Raw genomic sequence first — 22470 nt, forward strand, 5'->3', positions numbered from 1 at the left:
GGGGTGTTTTGTGGCGGCCCGTCTGCCTCTCCCCCTTCCAAGCCCCGAACCCCCCCCTCCCATCTCTTCTTCTTGCACTGGCGGTCGGTCGGCGGGGGCGGCTGGGGTCTCAGCCCTTCCATTTCAGCTTTCCAGCTTCCCCCGTAGCTCGGGGGCGGCTCCAGTCTTAGAAATGCCGCCGGCCCCCGGTTCCGGCTTCCCGGCTCTGCCGCTGCGGCCGCCAGGGCTGCTGTTAGCGCCGAGCCGGGCGCTGCGGCGGCTCCTCCCGGGGCCTACAAATGCCCCGCCAGCCCGTGCGCCGAGCCCCCCTCGCGGGTTACATAACCAGGCTCCCGGCCGAGTGGGCAAAACCTAACACCTCTCGGGGGTGGGGGGCAAGGGAGACTCCCCCAGATGTCCCTTCCATGGCCTCCAAAGATGCAGGAGGGGAGTGCCCTGTTTAGGGCGCAGCTTGACCCTGGGGGCGCTGGCCCCTCTCATTATGCCCATTTTCAGCATCTTTGGCTTTTGCGCAAAGTTGCTCCGGTCGCAGCGGTGGGGTGCAGGGGGCGCGCGGCTCCTGCACCTGTTCGAGCCGGGCCCAGGGTGAGAGGCGCCCCCCACTTCCACCAGTAATGTCCCGGGCTCTCTGGTTTGGGTCCCTGCAGCGCCCGATTGACCGCCAGAGATACGACGAGAACGAGGACTTGTCGGACGTGGAGGAGATCGTCAGCGCCCGCGGCTTCAGCCTGGAGGAGAAGCTGCGCAGCCAGCTCTACCGGGGGGACTTCGTGCACGCCCTGGAGGGCAAGGGTGAGGCGCCCCCTCGGGCGGCCCGCCGCGGCGCGGCCCGAGCGCACGTGGGGAGGGAGCTGCCGGTGGCCGGGTTCGTATTTCGCGCCCGCGTCCCCCATTCCAGGGGATCCGGTGACGAAACGAGGCCGAGCACTGGGGGGTGGGGGGGTGGGGGGGGGCTGGGTGGCGAGGGAGGAGGGCAGGCGGGAGCCGGGGCCGGGCGTGGGCCTAGGCCCGGCCCGCGCCCACCACCAGCCCCAGGGTGGGTAGAGCCGGGGGGGCCGGCGGACTGAGGGACCGACGGGCGGACAGATGGAGGGCGGGTGCGCCGCGTTCTGCCCCTCCCGGAGCCGGCCCAGCTCCTTGCGCTGCACGAGGTGCAGCCGATGGGCTGGAGCGGGGCTGGGGCACCCCAGGGGTATTGGGGTGGGGGACCCGCAGGCCTGTAGCCTCCCGAACCCCGTGACATTTCGGGCCCTGCCAGTTGGGACCTGGCGCTGGGGACGACGCCCCCGGTCACTTAGTGACACCTCCTCAGGCCTGGGGTGTGCTGAGCTCCATCACCTTGTGAGCCCTGCTAGATGGGAGCAGGGTGGGTGACCCGGAGTTGTTGGCTGGCCCCCGCTTAAGCCTGAGGTCTCTAACCCTGCAGCCCTGATGCTTGAAGTGGGGACTGTGGGTAAGGGGTTTATCCCCCCATCAGGCTTCAGGCTGCCCCGTGGCAGTTTGAGGTGAAGACTTGGGGCACCCCCCTGGGAAACAGGGTCTCTTCCCAGGGCTGAGGCCTTGAGAGCTCTGTCCCTCTTGTGGGCCCTGCCAGTTTAGAGCAGAAGTTGGAGAAGCCTCTGGGCTTTGGGAATGTCACCCTAGCCTGAGACCTTCAGGGCCTATCTCCCTGACCCTGGTACTAGCAAAGTGTCTGGGAGTGTCTTCCAGACTTTGAGTTTATGCTCTGTCTGGCTTGGGTCTAAGGCCTGCAAGGCCCCTGGTTTGGCCTGTGGGCCTGGGGTTTTGGATTTGCCCTGCCTACTTAGGCATCTCCCTATGCCCTTCTGGGGTTTGTAAGTTCATTTTTGCCCCTCAGACATTTGGGTTTCCTTTACGTTACTCTGTTCCCATTTTGTTTATCCCCTTCCCCCTTGGAAAACCCTCCCATCCCTCAGTGAGCTGATAACTGGGAAGCGCCTCCCGCCTCCAGGTTCCGGTTGAGTGGCTAGGGCTATGGGGTTAGCCCCTAGGAGAGACCGCCTAGCTTTGCATTTTTGAAGTTTCTCTTTTGTGCCCATTGCTTCCTGGAGTGCCGGGCTTCGGTGGTAGGGTGGTAGGGGGTAGTCGTGAGGGGAGGGAAGAAGAAATTTCTTCCAGCCTGCCAGGTCTTAAGAGCATTGCACCCAGAGGCCAGACAGTTCAGGGGTCTAGTCTCAACTACATTTAAATTTCCTTAGCACAAATGGGATTTTAATTCCTCTCCTTCCCCATTTTTCTTGAGTTGTTTGGCGGATCGAAGGAGAAAGCAGTATGCAACTCTTCCTGGTCATTGGTGAGGAATTCTCTGCCCAGGATCTCAGTGTTTTCTCAGGCTCATTTGAGGAAGTTGAAGCTGACCCTGGGGGTGGACTCTGGGTGTGTGAGTATGGGGTGCGCTGGGGCTTTCCAGCGAGGGAGAGCCCTTAAATCTGCTGTCCAGGCTCCTTTCAAGGGAGAGGGCTCTAGGGTTTTTGCTTGTTAATTCAGATCTTGCCCCAAAACTCGAGGGAGGAGCTGAGAAACAGAAGGAGCCCTTAGCCTGGATTCAAAATAGAAGCTTCTTAAACTTCTCTGCCTTTAAATCCTTAGGAATCCCCATTCACTGGGAGCTCCCGGGGATCTGAGCTGCTAAGGTCAGGACTTTCCCCAGCTCTGGTTTTGTTCTCTCTCCTCTGAGCAGAGTTGCCTTGGCCTCTCCCTACCCCCACTCCCCCAAGCTGCCCTAGTGAACTGTGCCCTGGGGCAGGGGCTTCAGTGACCTGGGATCTCCTCTATCTCCCTTCTGACTGGCCAGGGAGGGCTTGTGCCTTTGTGAATTGCTTCAGTTACCTGAGGATTTGGGGATATGAGGATTTATCTCCGCCTCCCTCACCTCCATATTTAGGGATATGGATGGGTCAGATCCCCTACTTTTGGAACTCAGGAGGGTGGAAGCTAAGGCTTCCTTCGTGCTCTAGGGCTTTCGATAAGGATGTTGGGGGTCTACACTAGACAAGCGTCAGTCAGACAGGAAAACTACGCGGTGAATTTTCTTCAGGCCTCACTCTGTCCCCTTCACACAGTCTTCACCTGGGGAGCATCCCTCTTGGTTATCCAGCTGAAGCAAGTGTTCTGATGGCTGCAGCAGAATTTCACTCTTAAGACAGCAAAGCTGTGCCCAGTTCCCTAGTTATTTTGGCACCAGATACACAGTTTCCAGGGAAACCGGCTTTTCCCCCCTCCCCTTCACCATGCAGGATATTACAATAAGATCTTCCCTGATGCTCAGCTACAATGAGAACCCTCCTCCCAGCCTCCTCTCTGGGGCTTCAGATCCTCCCAGGTGGCATTCTTCAATTTTGCAGTTCCTTTACTTTCTGAGCTCAGCTTGGGATGTGTTTCTCCATCCGTCCCTCTCTTGCAGTGATAACTGGGCTGTGTGGGGCTCTTTCATGAGGCTCCCTCCCCAGTCCTCTCCAGCCTTGGGCTGTTCATTGACAGGTTCTGACCCGTGGGGCATGCAGGCAATGACTGAGAGGCAGAGGAGCTGATAGTTGGCATGGCTTCTCTTGGGCTTTGCCTAATCCATTTCCTTGTCATTTTCTAGGGAGCTCTTGCCCTTTGAGCTGGTGCCTGCATCTAGTATAACCCCTGCCCCTTCCTCCATCGTTTTTCTTCCCCTAACCAATGGATCATGGTTCATTTGCTCCTTCATGACTTAACCAACCTGTTTCAATTCCAATCTCCAAACAGATTTCAACTATGAGTACGTGCAGAGAGAAGCTCTCAGAGTTCCCCTGATATTTCGAGAAAAGGATGGCCTGGGAATTAAGTAAGTTGCTGAAACCAATTGCTTCTTCCCCTGTCTCCTTCCCTAACACAGTTTGTAGCTTGGGATGGATTTCTTCCACCCTTTTCCTTACCTCTCATCACTGAGAAGGATTTTTCTTCATTATTTGGGGATTGTATCTCCTTGTTCAAGGCCTGACAGAGGGGAAAAACTCTTTAAAGATGAGTCTGGGTTTTCAGAGAATTTGGATGGAGAGGTCACAGGGTACTTAAACAGCGTGGACTTTTTCCCCTGACCCACCCCAGTTACACGCAGTGACTTTCTGAAGAGAATTGTGTCCTCCCCCTGAATCAGGAAACTGAGGCAGGGCCTGAGCTGCAAAGGGATTGGCCAGCTTCTGGGCCCAGAGGCAGGATACCTACATGCATATTTTCTACTCAGACTTGCACTGTGTGGGAAACTGGCCCTTTTCTGTGGAGGGTGTGTTTCCTAGGATGCTAGGCCCTCGTCTCCCCTTTCGGCTTGTGCCCCAGCACCTGCCTCCCGTGGTGTCTTGTCTGGTTTACATTCTCTTCAGAGCTTCCATCCGGAGGCTGGCTGGAAGAACAGGTTTCCACCCCTTGGGCAGGGGTCGGGGAGGAAGCTGAGGGCTTCATCACAGTCTCCCTCCCTCCACAGCATCTACTGCCAGTCATTCCTACCAACAGAAATTAAACCTTTGGCATCACTATTAATTAATAGTGAACCTCATCACAGTCATCATAGCCAGTGTCACCAAATCCCTGGAATTGGTACGATATATTTTTTTTCCTCTAAACTTAAAAGGGGTCCCTCCCACCCTCCATACAACTCCTATGGAGAGTATTGTCTAGAAGAGGAGCCACAGAGAGGGCTACCCACCCTAAAAGAAAGCAAGTGTTTGAATGCCCAACTCTGGCGCTTACCTTGACAGTACACTTCAGTCTTCCCTGGATAAGTGGCAGGGGGACAGTGGATGTCCATCCTCTTCTCTGTAGCTATGCTGAGTTCAGGTGTCAGGGAGAGTGAGGGTTTGGTTTGCCGTTGAGGTGAGGAAGCAGCTGACTGGTTTGGGGGGTGACCCTCCCGCTGAGTTATCCCATTTTGGATTCCCAGCATGAGAACCAGGCAACTCTCTTGGAAAAATGGCCTCCCTCTGCCCCCATTGTTGGGTCTAACCCTGTTATTTCTTCTCATCAAATGTCTGTGTTCCTCTTTTTCGAGGATGCCTGACCCTGATTTCACAGTCCGAGATGTCAAACTCCTAGTGGGTAAGTTGCTGTGTGTGTGCGTGGCCCAGAGATGCTGAATTGCGGGGGCGTGGTAGTGGCGGGGGACGAGGCCTGTACCACCTGCCTCTTTGGATATTTAGCTGCCTCTGAAAGGAAAGTCCCCATGCGAGGAGGCAGGAGCAGGTGTGAGCTGCAACCATCTCATTCTGGAGAACTGGTCAGATTGCAAAGCCGTAAGAAGCTGTGTTAGAGGGTGTTTGCCAGTGCAGTTTTATGAGGCTGATTTGGACCCTAGCCTCCAGCTTGGGTGTCATCAAGGCAATCTTAGATCTCTCCTTTGCGTTTGTTTGTGGGTTGCTGGGTAAACACTGGGTGCTGTGTGACCCCTGAAAGACTTTCAGAACTTTCAAGGGGAGGGATCATTCTTCCTGCTTCTTCAGGGTTCCAGACAGGCCTAGAGCAGGGCTTGGCGCTGAGCACCTACAGAGCTCGGCTGGACTCACTGAGCGCCTCGGAGTCCTGACCAGGTGGTGGGCTGCCTTTCAGATTTTACAGGAAGTTGGTCAATACATCCATTCTTTCCAGAAGTGTTTCTCAAGTAGCTCCTACGTGGTAGGCTAATTCAGAGCTGTGAGCAGGACAGACAAGATCCCTGCCCTCTTGGTTGGAGTGACAGGCAACAAAGAAATAAATAGTTTTAAAAAATTTACGTCTTTTCAGAGGGTGATAAGGGATATGAAGAAGTAAAGCAGGGTAATGGGATGGAGCTTGCTGGAGCTGTGTTTTGTTTTAGGTGTAGGGTGGTGAGGGAGGGCCTCTGGGTGGAGGTGATGAGGACGTTTGGACAGAGACCTGACTGATGAGGAGCCAGCTGTGGGAAAGAACATTCCAGATGGAGGAATGAACAAGGGCAAAGGGTGGGGGAGGAATGGAAGGAGTGAGTGGGGCAAGTAGTAGGAGAGGTGGGAGAAGCTGCAGGGCCAGGCCCACGTAGGACCTTCTAGGCCCTGGTGGGGAATTTGGGTTTAACTGCTGGGGTGATGGGAGGCCACTGGGGAGTTTTAAAGTGTGGTGAGGCGGTAGCTTTGTGATCTGATTATTTTCTTGGGAGGGGGAAATTAAAAATATTTTAAAAATTGAGATAGAATTCATATACCATAAAATTCACCATCTAACCATTTTAAAGTGTGCAATTCAGTGGTTCTTTTTGGCCACGTTGCGTGGCTTGCAGGACCTTAGTTCCCTGACCAGAGATTGAACCTGGGCCACAGCAGTGAAAGTGCTGAGTCCTAACCACTGGACCGCCAGGGAATTCCCCAGTGGTTCCTAATATATTCACAATGTTGTGCAACCATTACCACTAACTAATTCCAGAACATTTTCATCACCCCCAAAGTAAGCCCTGTACCTCCCAGTTCCCCTGTCCTTCCATCCCCTGACAGCCAATCTGCTTTTTGCCTCTGTGGGTTTGTCTCTTCTGGATATTCCATATAATTGGAATCATAATATGTGGTCCTTTGTGTGTGGCTTCTTTCACTTGGCCTCATGTTTTCGAGGTTCATCTATGTTGTAACAAGTCTCAGTACTTTATTACTTTTTAAGGCTGAACAGTATCCCATTATATGGATAGACCACGTTTTGTTTACCCATTCGTCTGTTGATGAACATTTTAGTTGTTTCTACTTCTTGGGTATTATGAGTAATGCTGCTGTGACTATTCATGTACAAGTTTTAGTGTGAACATACATATTCACTTCTTTGGGGTATATATGTAGGAAGGGAATTGTTGGGTCATAGGGTAACTACATTTAATCTCTGGCAGTTACCAAAGTAGCTGCGCCATTTTAAATTCCCATTAGCAACATACGAGGGTTCTAATTTCTCTACATCTTTACCCACACTTGTTATTGTCTGTCGTGTGTGTGTGTGTGTGTGTGTGTGTGTGTGTGTGTGTGTGTGTGTTTGTCTGTCTTTTTTTTTTTTTTTAACAAAAAGCTAGGAATGCTTTTGAATTTCTTAAAATTATTTTTATCTTTTATTTGTATACAATTTTAAATGTTACACTCCAACGTGGGCCTCTCACTGTTGTGGCCTCTCCCGTTGCGGAGCACAGGCTCCGGACGCGCAGGCTCAGCGGCCATGGCTCACGGGCCCAGTCGCTCTGCGGCATGTGGGATCCTCCCGGACCAGGGCCTGAACACGTGTCCCCTGCATCGGCAGGCAGACTCCCAACCACTGCGCCACCAGGGAAGCCCTGCCTGGTGGGTGTGAAGTAATGTGATCTGATTTAAGTTCTATAAAAGCTGATTCTTGTGGTTGTATGGAGAATGAAGGCAACTGACCAGTGGGTGTGCAGAGATCCAGCCTGAATTATTATTATTATTTTTAAAATTAATTAATTAATTTTTGGCTGTGTTGGGTCTTTGTTGCTGCCCGCAGCTTTCTCTTGTTGCTGCGAGTGGGGGCTACTCTTCGTTGCGGTGCGTGGGCTTCTCATTGCAGTGGCTTCTCTTGTTGCGGAGCATGGGCTCTAGGTGTGCAGGCTTTGGTAGTTGTGGCACACGGGCTCAGTAGTTGTGGCTTGCGGGCTCTAGCGCGCAGGCTCAGTAGTTGTGGTGCATGGGCTCAGTTGCTCCGCGGCGTGTGGGATCTTCCCGGATCAGGGCTCGAACCCATGTCCCCTGCATTGGCAGGTGGATTCTTAACCACTGCACCACCAGGGAAGTCCCCAGCCTGAATTATTGACCCAGAGATATGTTAACTCAGAAGGGAGAACCAGGGACTTCCTTGGCGGTCCAGTGATTAAGACTCAGCACTTCCACTGCAGCGGGCGCGTGTTCCATCCCTGGTTTGAGGAACTAAGATCCCGCATGACATGTGGTGGAAAAAAAGAAAAAGAAGGAGGACCAGTTGGCTATAAGGAGGTGCTGCTGTTGACAGAAGGATCTCAGTTAACTGGTGAGGGCTTGCTCAGGAGATAGATTTTTTTTTTTAAAGCTGGATTCTAGAAATGCTGAAGGAAGTGGACATCAGAACAGAAGGAGGCAGCCTTCCAGCAGTGAGCAGAAGATGGGATGATGGACCCCGTAAATCAAATCTTGGCACAGGTGACTCTCTCCGGTGCCTCAACCCACCCCCAGCCTTTGTTGTTGGGACTCAGCTCTGCTACTTGGCTGAGTGATTTGGGGCAAGCTACTCCTCAGCTGCAAAATGGAGCTAAGAGCAGAACCTGCCTCAAAGAAGGATCCTGTAAGAGAATGAATGAATGCTTAGCATTATGGCGGATGATGAAATGGTCCCCATTATTATTCTAATGGCAGGATGTGGATCCGATGAAGTTCTCTTTATGGACAAGGATTAAAGCCAGATTCTCAAATCTGGGGATCAGGGAACATCACAGTCTCAGTAATGTTGCCCTTGCGCTTTTGAAGAATTTTCAAGCCCTTTGTAGTTTTGTTATTCTCTGGTTGTATCCAGGCTGCCTCTTTCCTTGAGCCTCATTCTTCTCATTGTGAGAGCGAGAGGATTCAATTAGATGGTCCTGACGTCCTTGCCAGCTCTCAGAAAAGTCTAGGATGGCAAAGAAAGCGGGAATAGTGAGACTTCCCTGGTGGTCCAGTGGTTAAGACTCCTTGCTCCCAGTGCAGGGGGCACGGGTTCAATCCCTGGTCGGGGAACTAACTAAGATCCCGCATGTCGCACAATGCGGCCAAAAAACCCCCCAAAAAAGTGGGAATGGTCTCTTGGCATTTCTGTAATGATCGAACGGATTGGTGAATATGAAAGTGCTTTGTAAAGGTATAGCACTGTGAGGGATGCCTGTAATGGCAGTTAGCAGCGGGTAGGATTATTCCCACTGAGAGTGCACACAGGCTTCTGGAGAGTGGCGAAGGGGAAGATTTGTCATAGTGACATAAGTGACAAATGTAACTCAATTTGCCCTAAGCAAAACAGAATTCAGCGGTTTACGTAATAAGTTCAGGATGTGACCTTGGGCATTTCTAGATCCAGGTGCTCCAAGAAGATCTCAAGATCTTGGCTCCTACTTTTCATTTTTGCTTCCCTTTTTTTTTGCTTCCTCTTTCTGCTTCATTCTCTGGCAAGTTTCTCCCCACATGGCAGCTAAAATGGGGAGCAAAACCCCACACCCAGCCTAGCTGAACCATGTGGACTGAGAGTGGGGAAGGAGTGACTCCCCAGGGTTGCTGGGTGACGTAACCATGTCCCTAACACAAATGAGATTCCTTTTTTGTTTTTGGCCATGCCACATGTCTTGCGGAATCTTAGTTCCCCGACCAGGGATTGAACCCACGCCCTCAGCAGTGAGAGGGTGGAGTCCTAACCCACTAGACCACCAGGGAATTCCCACAAATGAAAGTTCTGCTGTGGATGGCAGAGTATGGGGGAGGCTGGACCGTCCCTCGAAGTTAGTGGGGGATGTCAGCCTGTCTTCCAGCCTCTTGTCCCCTCCCCAGGCCCTGTATCTTGGGAGGCGACTGTCTGAGAAGCGGGTGGTGCACAGCCAGCTATTAGGCCACAACCTGGGGCTGCAGACTCTTCTCTAATCTCCTAAAATTGGGGTTTTTTCTCTCAGCCCTGTTTATCTGCCCACTGGAAGACAGGCACCTAGCCTCTGTTTTTAGCTCCTCACCTCTAAACAACCAAAACAAAAAGTAGCACTTTCCATTTCTTGGCACTGTACGCTTAAAATGAAAGCTTTTTTATTGAAGTCTAGTATGCATATAGAAAAGTGCACATATAGTGATCCTGTAGTTAAAATTTGTATAATTTTAACAAACTGAACACACCAGGGTAATTGGAAGCCCAGGATCAAACCCCCCTTGAATTCCCATCCAGTCACTCCCTCCACTGTTATCCTGACTTCTTCTAATAGTGTGGATGAATTTTGCCTGTTTTCATACTTTGTGTTAGTGGAATCATACAGGGTGTCTGTCCTCTTTTGGTTTTGGCGTTTTGTCACTCAACCTTGTGTTTACAAGATTCATCCATATTGTTGTGTGCAGTTGTAGATGATTTATTTTCATTGCTATATAGTTTTCCATTATGTGATTATTTCACAATTGATTTATTCATTCTATTAGTGGGCACTTGGGTAACTGCCAGTTTAAGGTTGTATGCATAGTGCTGCTATGAACATTCTAGGCACGATTGGTGAACAAATGGATGCATTTCTGTTGGGCATATACTTAAGAGCGGAATTGCTTGGGTCAGAATTTACATATATGTTCAGTTTTAGTAGATCCTGTCAAGTAATTGTCCAGCGGATTGTTCTAGTTCTGATTGCACCATATCCTTACCCAGAGTTGGTATGTTCATCATGTTCATTGTAGTCATGCCTCCATGCTGATGGGAGTATAGTTCTATTTCACTGTGTTTCACTTGTCATTTTTCTAATGATTGACAAAATTGACCTCCATTTCATATGTTTATTTGCTATTTGGATATCTTGTTTTTTTTTTTTTACGCGGGCCTCTCACTGTCGTGGCCTCTCCCGTTGCGGAGCACAGGCTCTGGACGCGCAGGCACAGCGGCCATGGCTCATGGGCCTGGCTGCTCCGCGGCATGTGGGATCTTTCTGGACCAGGACACGAACCCGTGTCCCCTGCATCGGCAGGTGGACTCTCAACCACTGCGCCACCAGGGAAGCCCCTGGATATCTTCTTTTATGAAATGTTTGATCAAGTCTTTTCTTCATTATTTTAAAGGTTGTTTCTTATTTAAAAAATTCCTTTTTATTGAAGTAGAGTTCATTTACGTTGTGTTAGTTTCATGTGTACAGCAAAGTGATTCAGTTATACCTGTGTGTGTGTGTGTGTGTGTGTGTGTGTGTGTGTGTGTGTGTGTGTATCAGATTCTTTTCCATTATAGGCTATTACAAGATATTGAGTATAGTTCCCTGTGCTATACAGTGGGTTCTTGTTGTTTATTTTATATATAGTACCGTGTATCTATTAATCCCAAATTCCTAATTTATCCCTTCCCCCACATTACCGTTTGATAAGCATAAGATTGTCTTCTATGTCTGTGAGTCTGTTTCTGTTTTGTAAATAAGTTCATTTGTATCATTTATTTAAGATTCCATGTATAATTGATATAATATAATATTTGTCTTTGACTTACTTGACTTACTATAATAATTTCTAGGTCCATCCATGTTGCTGCAAATGGCATTATTTCATTCGTTTTAATGGCTGAGTAATATTCCATTGTGTGTGCGCATATATATTATATATATATAATATATATGCGCACACACAATGGAATATTACTCAGCCATTAAAACGAATGAAATAATGCCATTTGCAGCAACATGGGATGGACCCTGAGGTTATTTCCATGTCTTGGCTGTTGTAAATAGTGCTCCTGTGAACATTGGGGTACATGTATCTTTTCTAAATAGAGCTTTCGGTCTTTTCGGGATATATGCCTAGGAGTGGGATTGCTGGATCATATGGTAACTCTATTTTTAGTGTTTTTTTTTTTTTAATTAATTTATTTTTTGGCTGTGTTAGGTCTTCGTTGATGCGTGTGGGCTTTTTCTAGTTGCGGCAAGCGGGGCTACTCTTCGTTGCGGTGCACGGGCTTCTCATTCCAGTGACTTCTCTTGTTGCAGAGCACGGGCTCTAGAGCACGTGGGCTTCAGTGGTTGCAGCACATGGACTCAGTAGTTGTGGCTCGTGGGCTCTAGAGCGCAGGCTCAGTAGTTGTAGCGCACAGGCTTAGCTGCTCCACGGCATGTGGGATCTTCCTGGACCAGGGCTCAAACCCGTGTCCCCTGCATTGGCAGGAGGATTCTTAACCACTGTGCCACCAGGGAAGTCCCTCTTTTTTTTTAAAGATTTTTTTTTCTTTTTTTAAATAAATAAATAAATAAATTAATTGGCTGCATTGGGTCTTTGTTGCTTGCGGGCTTTCTCAATAGTTGCAGGGCGTGGGGGCTACTCTTAATTGTGGTGCGCGGGCTTCTCACTGAGGTGTCTTCTTTTGTTGTGGAGCACGGGCTATAGGTATGCAGGCTTCAGTAGCTGTGGCATGTGGGCTCAGTACTTGTGGCTCCCGGGCTCTAGAGCACAGGCTCAGTAGTTGTGGCACATGGGCTTAGTTGCTCCGCGGCATGTGCGGTCTTCCCAGACCAGGGATTGAAACCGTGTCCCCCGCATTGGCAGGTGATTCTTAACCACTGAGCCACCAGGGAAGTCCCTATTTTTAGATTTTTAAGGAACCTCCATATTGTTCTCCATAGTGACTACACCAATTTACATTCCTACCAATGGTGTAGGACGGTTCCCTTTTCTCCACACCCTCTCCAGCATTTATTATTTATAGACTTTTCGATGCTGGCCATTCTTTTTTTGCAGTACGCGGGCCTCTCACTGTTGTGGCCTCTCCTGTTGTGGAGCACAGGCTCCGGGGGCGCAGGCTCAGCGGCCGTGGCTCACGGGCCCAGCCGCTCCGCGGCATGTGGGATCTCCCCAGACCAGGGCACGGACCCGTGTCCCCTGTATTGGCAGGCGGACTCTCAACCACTGCGCCACCAGGGAAGCCCTTCTGCCCATTTTTTGATTGTTTTTTTTTTTGGTTTGTTTGTTTGTTTTTTTTGATATTGAGTTGTATGAATTGTTTGTATATTTTGGAAATTAAGCCCTTGCTGGTCTCATCGTTTGTGAATATTTTCTCCCAATCTGCAGGTTGTCTTTTTGTTTTGTTTGTGGTAAAGATTGTCTCTTATTGATTGTAAAGTGTATCAGTTTGCTAGGGCCAAACATAACAAAGTACCACAGAATGGATGACTTAAACAACAGAAAATTTTTTTCTCATAATTCTGGAGCTGGAAGTCCAAGATCAAGGTGTCAGCAGGGTTAAGTTTCTTTGAAGGTCTCTCTCCTTGGCTTATAGATGGCTGTCTTCTTGTGTCTTCCCATGGTGTTCCCTCTGTTTGTATCTGTGTCTAATCTCCTCTTCTTTTTTTTTTTTTCGGTATGTGGGCCTCTCACTGTTGTGGCCTTTCCTGTTGCGGAGCACAGGCTCCGGATGCGTAGGCTCAGCGGCCGTGGCTCACGGGCTCAGCCGCTCCGCGGCATGTGGGATCTTCCCGGACCGGGACACGAACCCGCGTCCCCTGCATCGGCAGGCGGACTCTCAAACCACTGTGCCACCAGGGAAGCCCTAATCTCCTCTTCTTGTGAGAACACCAGTCTTACTGGATTAGGGGCCACCCTAAAGACCTCATTTTAATTATCTCTTTAAAGACTTTATCTCCAAATACGGTTACTTACTGAGTTACTGGGGGTTAGAACTTCAACATATAAGTTTTGGGGGACACAATTCAGCCCATAACAGAAAGTTTCTTTCTGTATTCTGGATGTTAGTACATATTCCAGAATCATCTCCTACTTTTCACACTCTTAAAGATGTCTTTGAACTAACAGACAGTCTTAATTTTAACATAGACCATTTAGCTCTTTCTGGTCCCTTAGTTTGTTTTGTGTCTCATCAAATTAAGAAAATTTTGCATACTCTGAGATCACAAAGATATTCATATGTTTTTCTTGAAAAGCTTTGGTGTTTGAACTCTCACATGTACATATGTAGTTCATCTGGAATTGATTTTTGTGTTTGGTATGAGATAGGGGTCAAGATCCTTTTTTTTTCCTATATGGATATCCAGTTGATTAGTACCATTATTGAAAAAACACCCTCTCCCCATGGCACTGAATCAGGTGACTTTGTTGTGAATCAGGTGACTGCATTTGTGTGGGTCTGTTTGATGCTGTAATCTGTGCCCCCCACCCCCAGGATCGACATTCTGGAGAGTTCATGTAAAAAGACTGGGATATTTTCACATCTATGGGTTGGGAGTTGGGGGGATAGGGAGACTGGGGAAGAGATAATTCTTGCTGTCTCTGAAGATGCTTTAAACCCTCTGAGAAAACGTATCCATAAAGTACAGTGTCCCCATTCATTGTCTGTACTTATGTCACTGAGGGTTGGGAGGGCCCACGGCTATGGGGAGACTTGCATATTATCTCTTTACTGTATTTCTGTCTAATGAGGGTACCCAAGCCAAGTGATGCTTTCTTTGGCCCCTTTTCTTAAAAAATCTTCATGACAAATCACCTCATTCAGTATTCATTTATTCATCCCATTAGAATAATAATCACCTATCTTTTACTGTATGTTTACCATATGACCTCATTTTGTCCTCACCAATAATCATAAAGTAAGTGTTATGTTCTGTTTTCCAGATGGGGGATCTGAAGCTCAGAGGGAGCTGCTCACACAGCTAGTGGGCGGTGGAGACAGGATCCAAACCCAGCCCCGGGTGCTTCCAAAGCTCATGCTTTTGCTTTATGACTTCCTACTCTAATCCTAACCCTCCTCCATTCTTTTTTTTTATAAATTATTTATTTATTTATTTTTGGCATTGGGTCTTTGTTGCTGTGCGTGGGCTTTCTCTAGTTGTGGCAAGCGGGAGCTACTCTTCTTTGCGGTGCGTGGGCTTCTCATTGCGGTGGCTTCTCTTGTTGTGGAGCACGGGCTCTAGGCATGCGGGCTTCAGTAGTTGTGACGCACGGGCTTAGTTGCTCCATGGCATGTGGGATCTTCCTGGACCAGGGCTTGAACGTGTGTCCCCTGCATTGGCAGGTGGATTCTTAACCACTGCGCCACCAGGGAAGCCCCCTCCATTCATTCTTCACTCACAAATTTACCAGGTGTCTGTGTTGTGTCTGGCCCTGCAGGAGGTGCTGAGAGTCGTCAGACATGGGCTCTGCCCTTGACTGGCTGTGTTTAGGGAGAAGACTAAATTCTCACTCCTTAGAAATCAAAGGTAGCTGATTTGTCCCCAGACCTTATTTTTATTTTATTTTTTGGACCTTTTTTTAAAAAAAAATTTTATTGGAGTATAGTTGATTTACAAGGTTGTGTTAATTTCAGGTGTACAGCAAAGTGAATCAGTTATATGTATACATATATCCACTCTGTTTTAGATTCTTTTTCTCATATAGGCCATTACAGAGTATTGAGTAGAGTTTCCCTGTGCTATACAGTAGGTCCTTATTAGTTATCTATTTTATATAGAGTAGTGTGTATATGCCAATCCCAGTCTCCCAATTTATCCTTGCCCCCCCCAAACCTTATTTTTATTTTTACTAATATTTATTTTTAGTATTTATTTATTTAGGTTGCTCTGGGTCTTAGTTGCAGCAGGCAGGCTCGTTAGTTGTGGCATTCAAACTCTTAGTTGTAGCATGAATGTGGGATCTAGTTCCCTGACCAGCGATCAAACCAGGGCCCCCTGCATGGGGAGCTCGGAGTCTTAACCACTGCGCCACCAGGGAAGTTCCTAATCATCTTTTTTTTAAAAATTGAAATATAGTTGACTTAACAATATTGTATTAGTTTCATGTACATAGCAAAGTGATTCATATATGTATATATATATATATATACATTTTCCATTATAGGTTATTACAAGATATTGGATATATACACTACCAATTGTAAAATGGATGGCTAGCGGGAAACTGCTGCCTATCACAGGGAGATCAGCTCCATGCTTTGTGACGACCTAGAGAGGTGGGATAGGGAGGGTGTCAGCGAGGCTCAAGAAGGAGGGGATATGGGGATATATGTATACTTATAGCTGATTCACTTTGTTGTACAGCAGAAACTAATACAGCATTGTAAAGCAATTACACTCCAATGAAGATTAAAAAAATAATAATAAAAAAATAAAAAAACAAAAAAAGCAACATATTGGATATAGTTCCCTTTGTTATACAGTAAATCCTTTTTGCTTACTATTTTATGTATAGTAGTTTATATCTGTTAATCCCATACTCCTAATTTATCCCTCCCTCCTTCCTAGACCTTTTAAAGTTGGTTTAAAATCATAGACTTCAAAAAATTTTAGGGAATTCCCTGGAGGTCCAGTGGTTAGGACTCTGCACTTTCACTGCCGGGGGTGCAGGTTCGATCCCTGGTTGGGGAACTAAGCTCCCGCGAGCCATGTGGTGCTGCCAAAAAAAAAAAATAATAATAAAAAAAATTTTTAAACTCTGGAAGAGTTTTTAGAACTCTCCTAGTCTTGCTTTCCCATTTCACAGGTGAGAAAAACTGAGGCCTGGAGAGAAGTTACTTGTAAGTTGCCCAGACAGTAGATGGCACATCAGATTCAAATATAGGTTTGAATGTCAGCAGTTGGAAAGTGATGCTTGTAACAGAATCCAAGAGGAAAAGTAGACCTGAGTGGGGTTATAGATGAGTTCAGTTCTAGACACTTTGAATTTGAGTTCAGCAGTGATGTTAAGGTTGGACAGATATGTGGGGCAGGCATCCACCTGACAGGACAGATAGAAATGCTAGGAGGGGAAGGTACATGAGGTCAGGAGAGCTGAGAATCCCAAGAGAGGAGGGTTTCAGAGGGGTTCAGTTATGTTCTCAGGTATGTATTCTCTCTAAGAGAAACACCCGCCTCATTGATTTGTTCTGTTTCCCTTTTCCTAGAAATCTAGTGCTCTATAATCAAAATCTTGATTTTGATTGTGCTAGGGGCCTAGGGAAACTGTATTTGCTTCTGCCCATTATTTGCCTAATAGGAATCACTCCCCTGTGGGGTAGCTCCTCAGAGTGTAAATAATAGTGTTAACTACTGTTTCCTAAGATCTTGTTATAAGCTGAGGATCTTTCCTATATTTTTTTGTCCAATCACATAAAACCCTATTTATCACTAGCCCCATTTAAAAAAAAATAAATTTATTTATTTATTTACTTTTGGCCACGTTGAGTCTTCGTTGCTTCTCATGGGCTTTTCTCTAGTTGCGGCGAGCAGGGGCTATTCTTCGTTACAGTTGAGGGCTTCTCGTTGCGGAGGCTTCTCTTGCTGCGGAGCGCGGGCTCTAGGCACACAGGCTTCAGTAGTTGTGGCGCATGGGCTTAGTTGCTCCGCAGCATGTGGGATCTTCCTGGACCAGGGATCAAACCCGTGCCCCCTGCATTAGGCAGGCGGATTCTTAACCATTGTGCCACCAGGGAAGTCCTTGTCTTGGGGATAATTTTAAAAGGTGAGGGGGTCAGAAGATATTAGTGCTTAGGGAAAGCCTGTGGACCTTTGCAGGCATCCTCTTATTTCACAGAGGGGAAACTGAGGCCTAGATCTGGGAAGCAATTTGTCTCAAGTTGTGCAGTGACTCAGCCCTGTGTCCTCTCTTTCCTGTACCCTTGCACCTTCAATTTGGGACAGCGTTTTCACTAGGATCCCCACTTTTAAGTTTACAAAGTGCTTCCAATAATTGTGTGAAGCCACTAGGGCGGGTCCTATTATCTCCACTTTGCAGGTGAGGAGACTGAGGCCCAGAGAGCTTCAGGGATATACCTAAGGCCTCACTGCTGGGAAGCAGTGGAGCAGTATTTGAACCGTGGCCGGTGCTCTTGATAATAAACTCTGGCTCTATGAGGTGGATGAGGAGATATTCCCAAGGAGCAGAAAAAAACCTGTCCAGAAGCTTGAGGATGATAGAGAACGTTCCAGAACTCTGATGTGGGACACTTGTGTGCAGTCTCTGAAGAGCGGGCTCAGTGGGGGTTTGGGGTCAGTGCCCGCGCATGCTTTATGTTGACCTTCAAGGTGACTTTCCACAGCCTTTTTCCGGCTCTGAGCCTGTGGCTCTTGGAACTGACTGATGGAGCCTTCAAAGCGAGGGCCATGGGGCCACGGATTAATTTCTGCAGCTGGAATTTGTTGGATGTGTGTGTAGCCTGTGAGCTCAGAGAACCAATGAGGAGGGGAGGGGCTGCTGCTGAGCAGGTGGCCTACTTAGGAACTCCAGGCACCGCTCTGACGTGGAAAATTTCTCCTGTAACCCCTTGACTTCAGGAGCCTGAGTTTCAGCGCTGTGGATCCCTTGCAGGCTCCAAAAGGCACCTTATCCCTGTCACCTGTCCCAGGGGTGGCTGCTCCCCAGAACTTGGAGTACCACATTCCATTCTTAGCACCCATCTGTCCCTTCTGTCCCTTTGGGCCACTTGCCTCCTGCTCGGAGACCCAGCACTTATGCCCAGCTCCCCTTTGCCACCAATGGCATACTGGACTGGAACCTGAGAAGATGGAGGCCTGGTGCTTAATCTCCCAGCTCAGACTGGAAGGGACTGGCAGGCCTCAAGTGTCCCCAGTGACCCCTTGGGCAAGCCTCTCCATCTCTTCCCTCTTCCTTCCTTCTACTCTGCCCAGTTCATATTTAAGGGATATGATCTGAGTATTTAAGAACTAGGCTACACAACATTATAAAGCAACTATACTCCAATAAAAAGTAACTAGAAAAAAAAACTAGGCTAAAAATCAGTGTGTTGGCCGTGGAAGAGGACCTAAAAATGACCTAACCCAGTGGTTTTCAAAGGGAAATCTCAGGAATCCAGTTCTGAATTCTGAATGCCTACCCCCTTCCCGCTTCAGCCTGAGCTGCTTGTTTTTATTTATGTATTTGGCTCTCATCAAAGCTTCTGTTTGAAGGAAGAGATCTGCGGCAACGAAAAAAAATTATAAAGGCCAATTTCTTCCTGCCTTTTCATGTGAGGCAACTGAGGCCTAGAGCAGGGGCAGTCAGTGTTGCTGGGACTAGGGCTCAGTCCAGGGCTCTTGGCACTGTCCCAGCGGCACTTGAGGCTCCCACTGCTCATTCTGGGGTCTCCTGTGAGCCATCACTGATGGAGAAACAAGCCAGGCACCTGTGCCTCCAGCCTGGCTCTTCAAGTGAGCATAACGAGCCTGGATGGGGCTGTGGCTTCAGAGCTGAAATTGGTCTCTCTGAGAAGTCCACATATGGGGGAGAAAGAGCTCCCTTTCACTTTCTGTCTGATTGGGACCCTCTTCACTTTGTTTTTTGTTTTGTTTTTCTTGCGGTACGTGGGCCTCCCACTGCCGTGGCCTCTCCCGCCGCGGAACACAGGCTCCGGACGCGCAGGCCCAGCAGCCATGGCTCACGGGCCCAGCCGCTCCGCGGCATGTGGGTCCTTCCCGGCCCAGGGCACGAACCCGTGTCCCCTGCATCGGCAGGCGGACTCTCAACCACTGCGCCACCAGGGAAGCCCCCGTCTTCACTTTGTGTTCAGAGCCACATGGATCTTTCCATACCTGCTTAGTAGCTGGTGGGTAAATGTGTTGCAGACCCTACCATGTGCCAGACATGGTGTTAGGCTCTCTTACATTGAAGGGCCCGTTTTACAAATAAAGACCGTCCAAGTCTAGAAAGGGTAAGTGAGTCCCTGAAGCCATAGAGCTAGTAACAGCTGGAATTTATAAAAATACTTCTGATTGGAGAGAAGTTTGAAAAGTAACAAGAGTAGACAGACGGGGTGGGGTGGTGGTGGTGGGATGAATTGGGAGATTGGGATTGACATGTATACACTCATATGTATAAAGTAGATAACTAAGAAAAAAAATTCTATTAGATCACAAAATCTAAAAAAAAAAAGAATAGACAAAGTATAATGAACTTCTGTGTACCTATCATTCAGCCCCAATACCCATGAATCTGTGGTCTTGCCCCTTCCATCCCCCCATCCACTTCCTCTTTTTGTGCAATATTTGAAGCATATTGAGACATCATGCCATTTCATCCCAAAAGTTTTCAGTATATAGTTCTAAATGTATATAGTATAGTTGATTTACAAGAGCAGGGGTTTTTAAAAACATAATCACAATAGCATTATCATACCTAGCCTTTTTTTTCCTCAAAAAGCTTCATTGTTCCCATTTGGTCCAAGGCTTGGGAGAGGGCTCCATGGTGGTTAAAAAGCTGCCTAGTGGCTGCATTGAGAGGCTTCAGGCAGAAGCCCTGACACCAGAGGGGCTCTTCAAAGGCTGCTTCAAAGCCTCCTAATCCTGCTTGAGGGTGAGCGTTTCAAAGAGATCCTGGCCCAGCCCAGCCTGGGGACCAGCCAGCTGCGAAGGTCAGTCAGGTAGTCACCTATCTTCTTGATGAGTTTCACCTCCTCACTTAGGGAGTGGCTCCAGGGAGTCACAGAGGTGGGGGGCTGCATGGGCAGAACCCAGGGCATACGAATCCAGAAGGGCCTGGTTCAGGATCTCCATGAGAATGGTGGCTTCCGTAGCGTCCTGGGTTTTACCCCACTCATCTTGGGATGGCTTCTGCACGCTGGTTTTGCGTTTTCAAGAGATGCTTGGTGCCCTCGTGCTTTTCCTCTGCCAATTCGTGGAAAAAGTGGCTCACGCCCTCCAGGGCCACCCCCTGGCACATCGTCACCATTGAAATAGAAGCCCAGAGAGAGGTAGGTGTAGGAGGCCCTCAGATGCATGTTTACCAGGCGGTTGATGGCAGCCTCCACTGCGGTGGAATATTTCTTGACGCATCTGGGAGCTCACGGTTGATCGGTAATAAGGAGCTAAGCGCAAAAAAAGATGTTGGCTGGTCCTGGAGGCCCCGGATGCCTGAGTGGTTCGTTCTGAAGGTTACCACTGGAAAAATGGCTGGAGGGTGGTTGGAGGCTGGGGGAAGGGGCGTCCCTGGGTCTTTTCCTTTGAAACATTGTTGAAGCAAGAGACAGATCCTCAGGACCATGGAGTGCACTCTCACACCTAGTCTTTTAAAAACTAGGAACCTTAAAAGCTAAGGAATTAAAAAAATTCCTTAAAATGAGTAAATATCCATATCCATTGTTCAAATTTCCAGTTGTTTCATATATAGCATAAATGTTACTTTCTTTTTAAAAAATATTTATTTATTTATTTAGGCTGCACGAGGTTTTTAGTTGTGGCATGCGGACTTCTTAGTTGCATGCATGCGGTCTAGTTCCCCGACCAGGGATCCAGCCTGGGTCTCCTGCATTGGGAGTGCGGAGTCTTACTCACTCGACCACCAGGGAAGTCCCTACTTTGTTTTTAAAGCGGTCTTTATTTATTTATGGCTGCATTGGGTCTTCGTTGCTGCGTGTGGGCTTTTTCTAGTTGCGGTGCGCGGGGCTACTCTTGGTTGCGGTGCGCGGGCTTCTCACTGTGATGGCTTCTCTTGTTGCGGAGCACGGGCTCTAGGCGCGCAGGCTTCAGTAGTTGTGGCTCATGGGCTCTAGAGCGCAGGCTCAGTAGTTGTGGCGCACGGGCTTAGTTGCTCCGTGGCATGTGGGATCTTCCTGGACCAGGGATCCAACCCATGTCCCCTGCATTGGCAGGCGGATTCTTAACCACTCTGCCTCCAGGGATGTCCCCCTACTTTTTTTTTTTTTTAACAGTTGTATGAGTCAGAATGTAAATAAGGGTCTTGCATTGTGATTGGTTGAGGTGCCTTTTCAGTGTCTTATTAATAATTTCTGGGCTCTCCCTCTATCTCCCATTGGATTGTTTGACCTGTAGAATTTTTCATTGCCTGGATTTTGCCTTGGAGTAGCTTAACGTGCTCTTCCATTCTCTGTCGTTTCTGTAAACTGGTAGTTGGATATAGATATAGATGCTTGATCAGATTCAAAGTCTGTCTCTCTCACTCATGCATTCATTAATTCATTCATTTTATTCTGACTGCCTCATAGATCCATCAGGAGGCACATGTTAGGTTCTCTCTCTCTCTCCCTCTCTCTCTCTCTGTTGTTAGCAGTCATTGATGTCTGTCTCCATTATTTTATCAGGGGCTGCAAAGTGGTGATGGTCTAATTAATTCTGTCATTCCTCCCCCCGCCCACCCCCGTTTTTTGGGGGGAGGCCGTGCCACACTGCATGCAGGAATCTTAGTTCCCCAGTCAGGGATCTGATTGAACTTGTGCTTCCTGCAGTGGAAGCACAGAGTAGTCTTTTTTAAAAAAAATATTTATTTATTTATTTATTTGGCTACTCCGGGTCTTAATTGCGGCACGCGGGATATTTAGTTGCGGCATGCAGGCTCTTAGTTGCCGCCTGCAGGATCTAGTTCCCTGACTAGGGATCGAACCTGGGGCCCCTGGATTGGGAACGTGGAATCTTAACCACTGGACCGCCAGGGAAGTCCCTCCTTTGCCATTTATTGGCTGGAATATATTTATGGAGAGAAACTTTTCCTCAACTGCTGTTCGCTTTAGAGCTGGCCTTTATCTCAGATTCGTCAGACTCCTAAGCCATCGGTCACTTCAGTCCGTATTGTTCTGCTTCCCTAGGAAGTGTGCTAATGTTCCTGCATTTCTCATCCTCACCTGTGGGCTGGAACCCGGCGGGGGCTGAATCCCGTTGCTGGTGCACTTGTGTCTCCCCGGAGGTTCACGGAGCCCAGGCACCCAGAGGAACCGACCTTCCTTCTCCTCCCTCTGACCCCACTCCAACTCCTCCCACCAGCTGAGGCTTCCAGGACACCTGGGAGCCGGATGGAGCTCCCTGCACACCGAGGAAGCTATTCTTAGAAGCGCTCCAGATACAGCCCCTCGGCCTCTCCC

At 48.4% G+C, this 22470-nt stretch overlaps 1 protein-coding gene and 1 non-coding gene across 3 annotated transcripts in view; one reads left to right on the forward strand and one right to left on the reverse strand.

Annotated features, from left to right (window-relative positions):
- The window catches only part of KDM2B (lysine demethylase 2B), a 130662-nt gene that overhangs the window by 4537 nt on the left and 103655 nt on the right, over positions 1-22470 (forward strand). For both annotated transcript variants that reach the window (XM_007448709.1, XM_007448708.1), the window contains exons 2-4: positions 648-792; positions 3754-3832; positions 5033-5079. In XM_007448709.1, the coding sequence (XP_007448771.1) occupies positions 5034-5079 (46 nt within the window). In that variant the 5' untranslated portion in view covers positions 648-792; positions 3754-3832; position 5033. The remainder of the gene's footprint in view (positions 1-647; positions 793-3753; positions 3833-5032; positions 5080-22470) is intronic.
- On the reverse strand, positions 6280-6351 carry TRNAE-UUC (transfer RNA glutamic acid (anticodon UUC)). Its single transcript has one exon. It is a non-coding gene; the product is annotated as a tRNA-Glu (tRNA).

This window comes from Lipotes vexillifer, unplaced genomic scaffold (genome assembly GCF_000442215.2).
Source record: "Lipotes vexillifer unplaced genomic scaffold, Lipotes_vexillifer_v1.1 scaffold21, whole genome shotgun sequence".
In the NCBI taxonomy this organism is placed as follows: domain Eukaryota; kingdom Metazoa; phylum Chordata; class Mammalia; order Artiodactyla; family Lipotidae; genus Lipotes; species Lipotes vexillifer.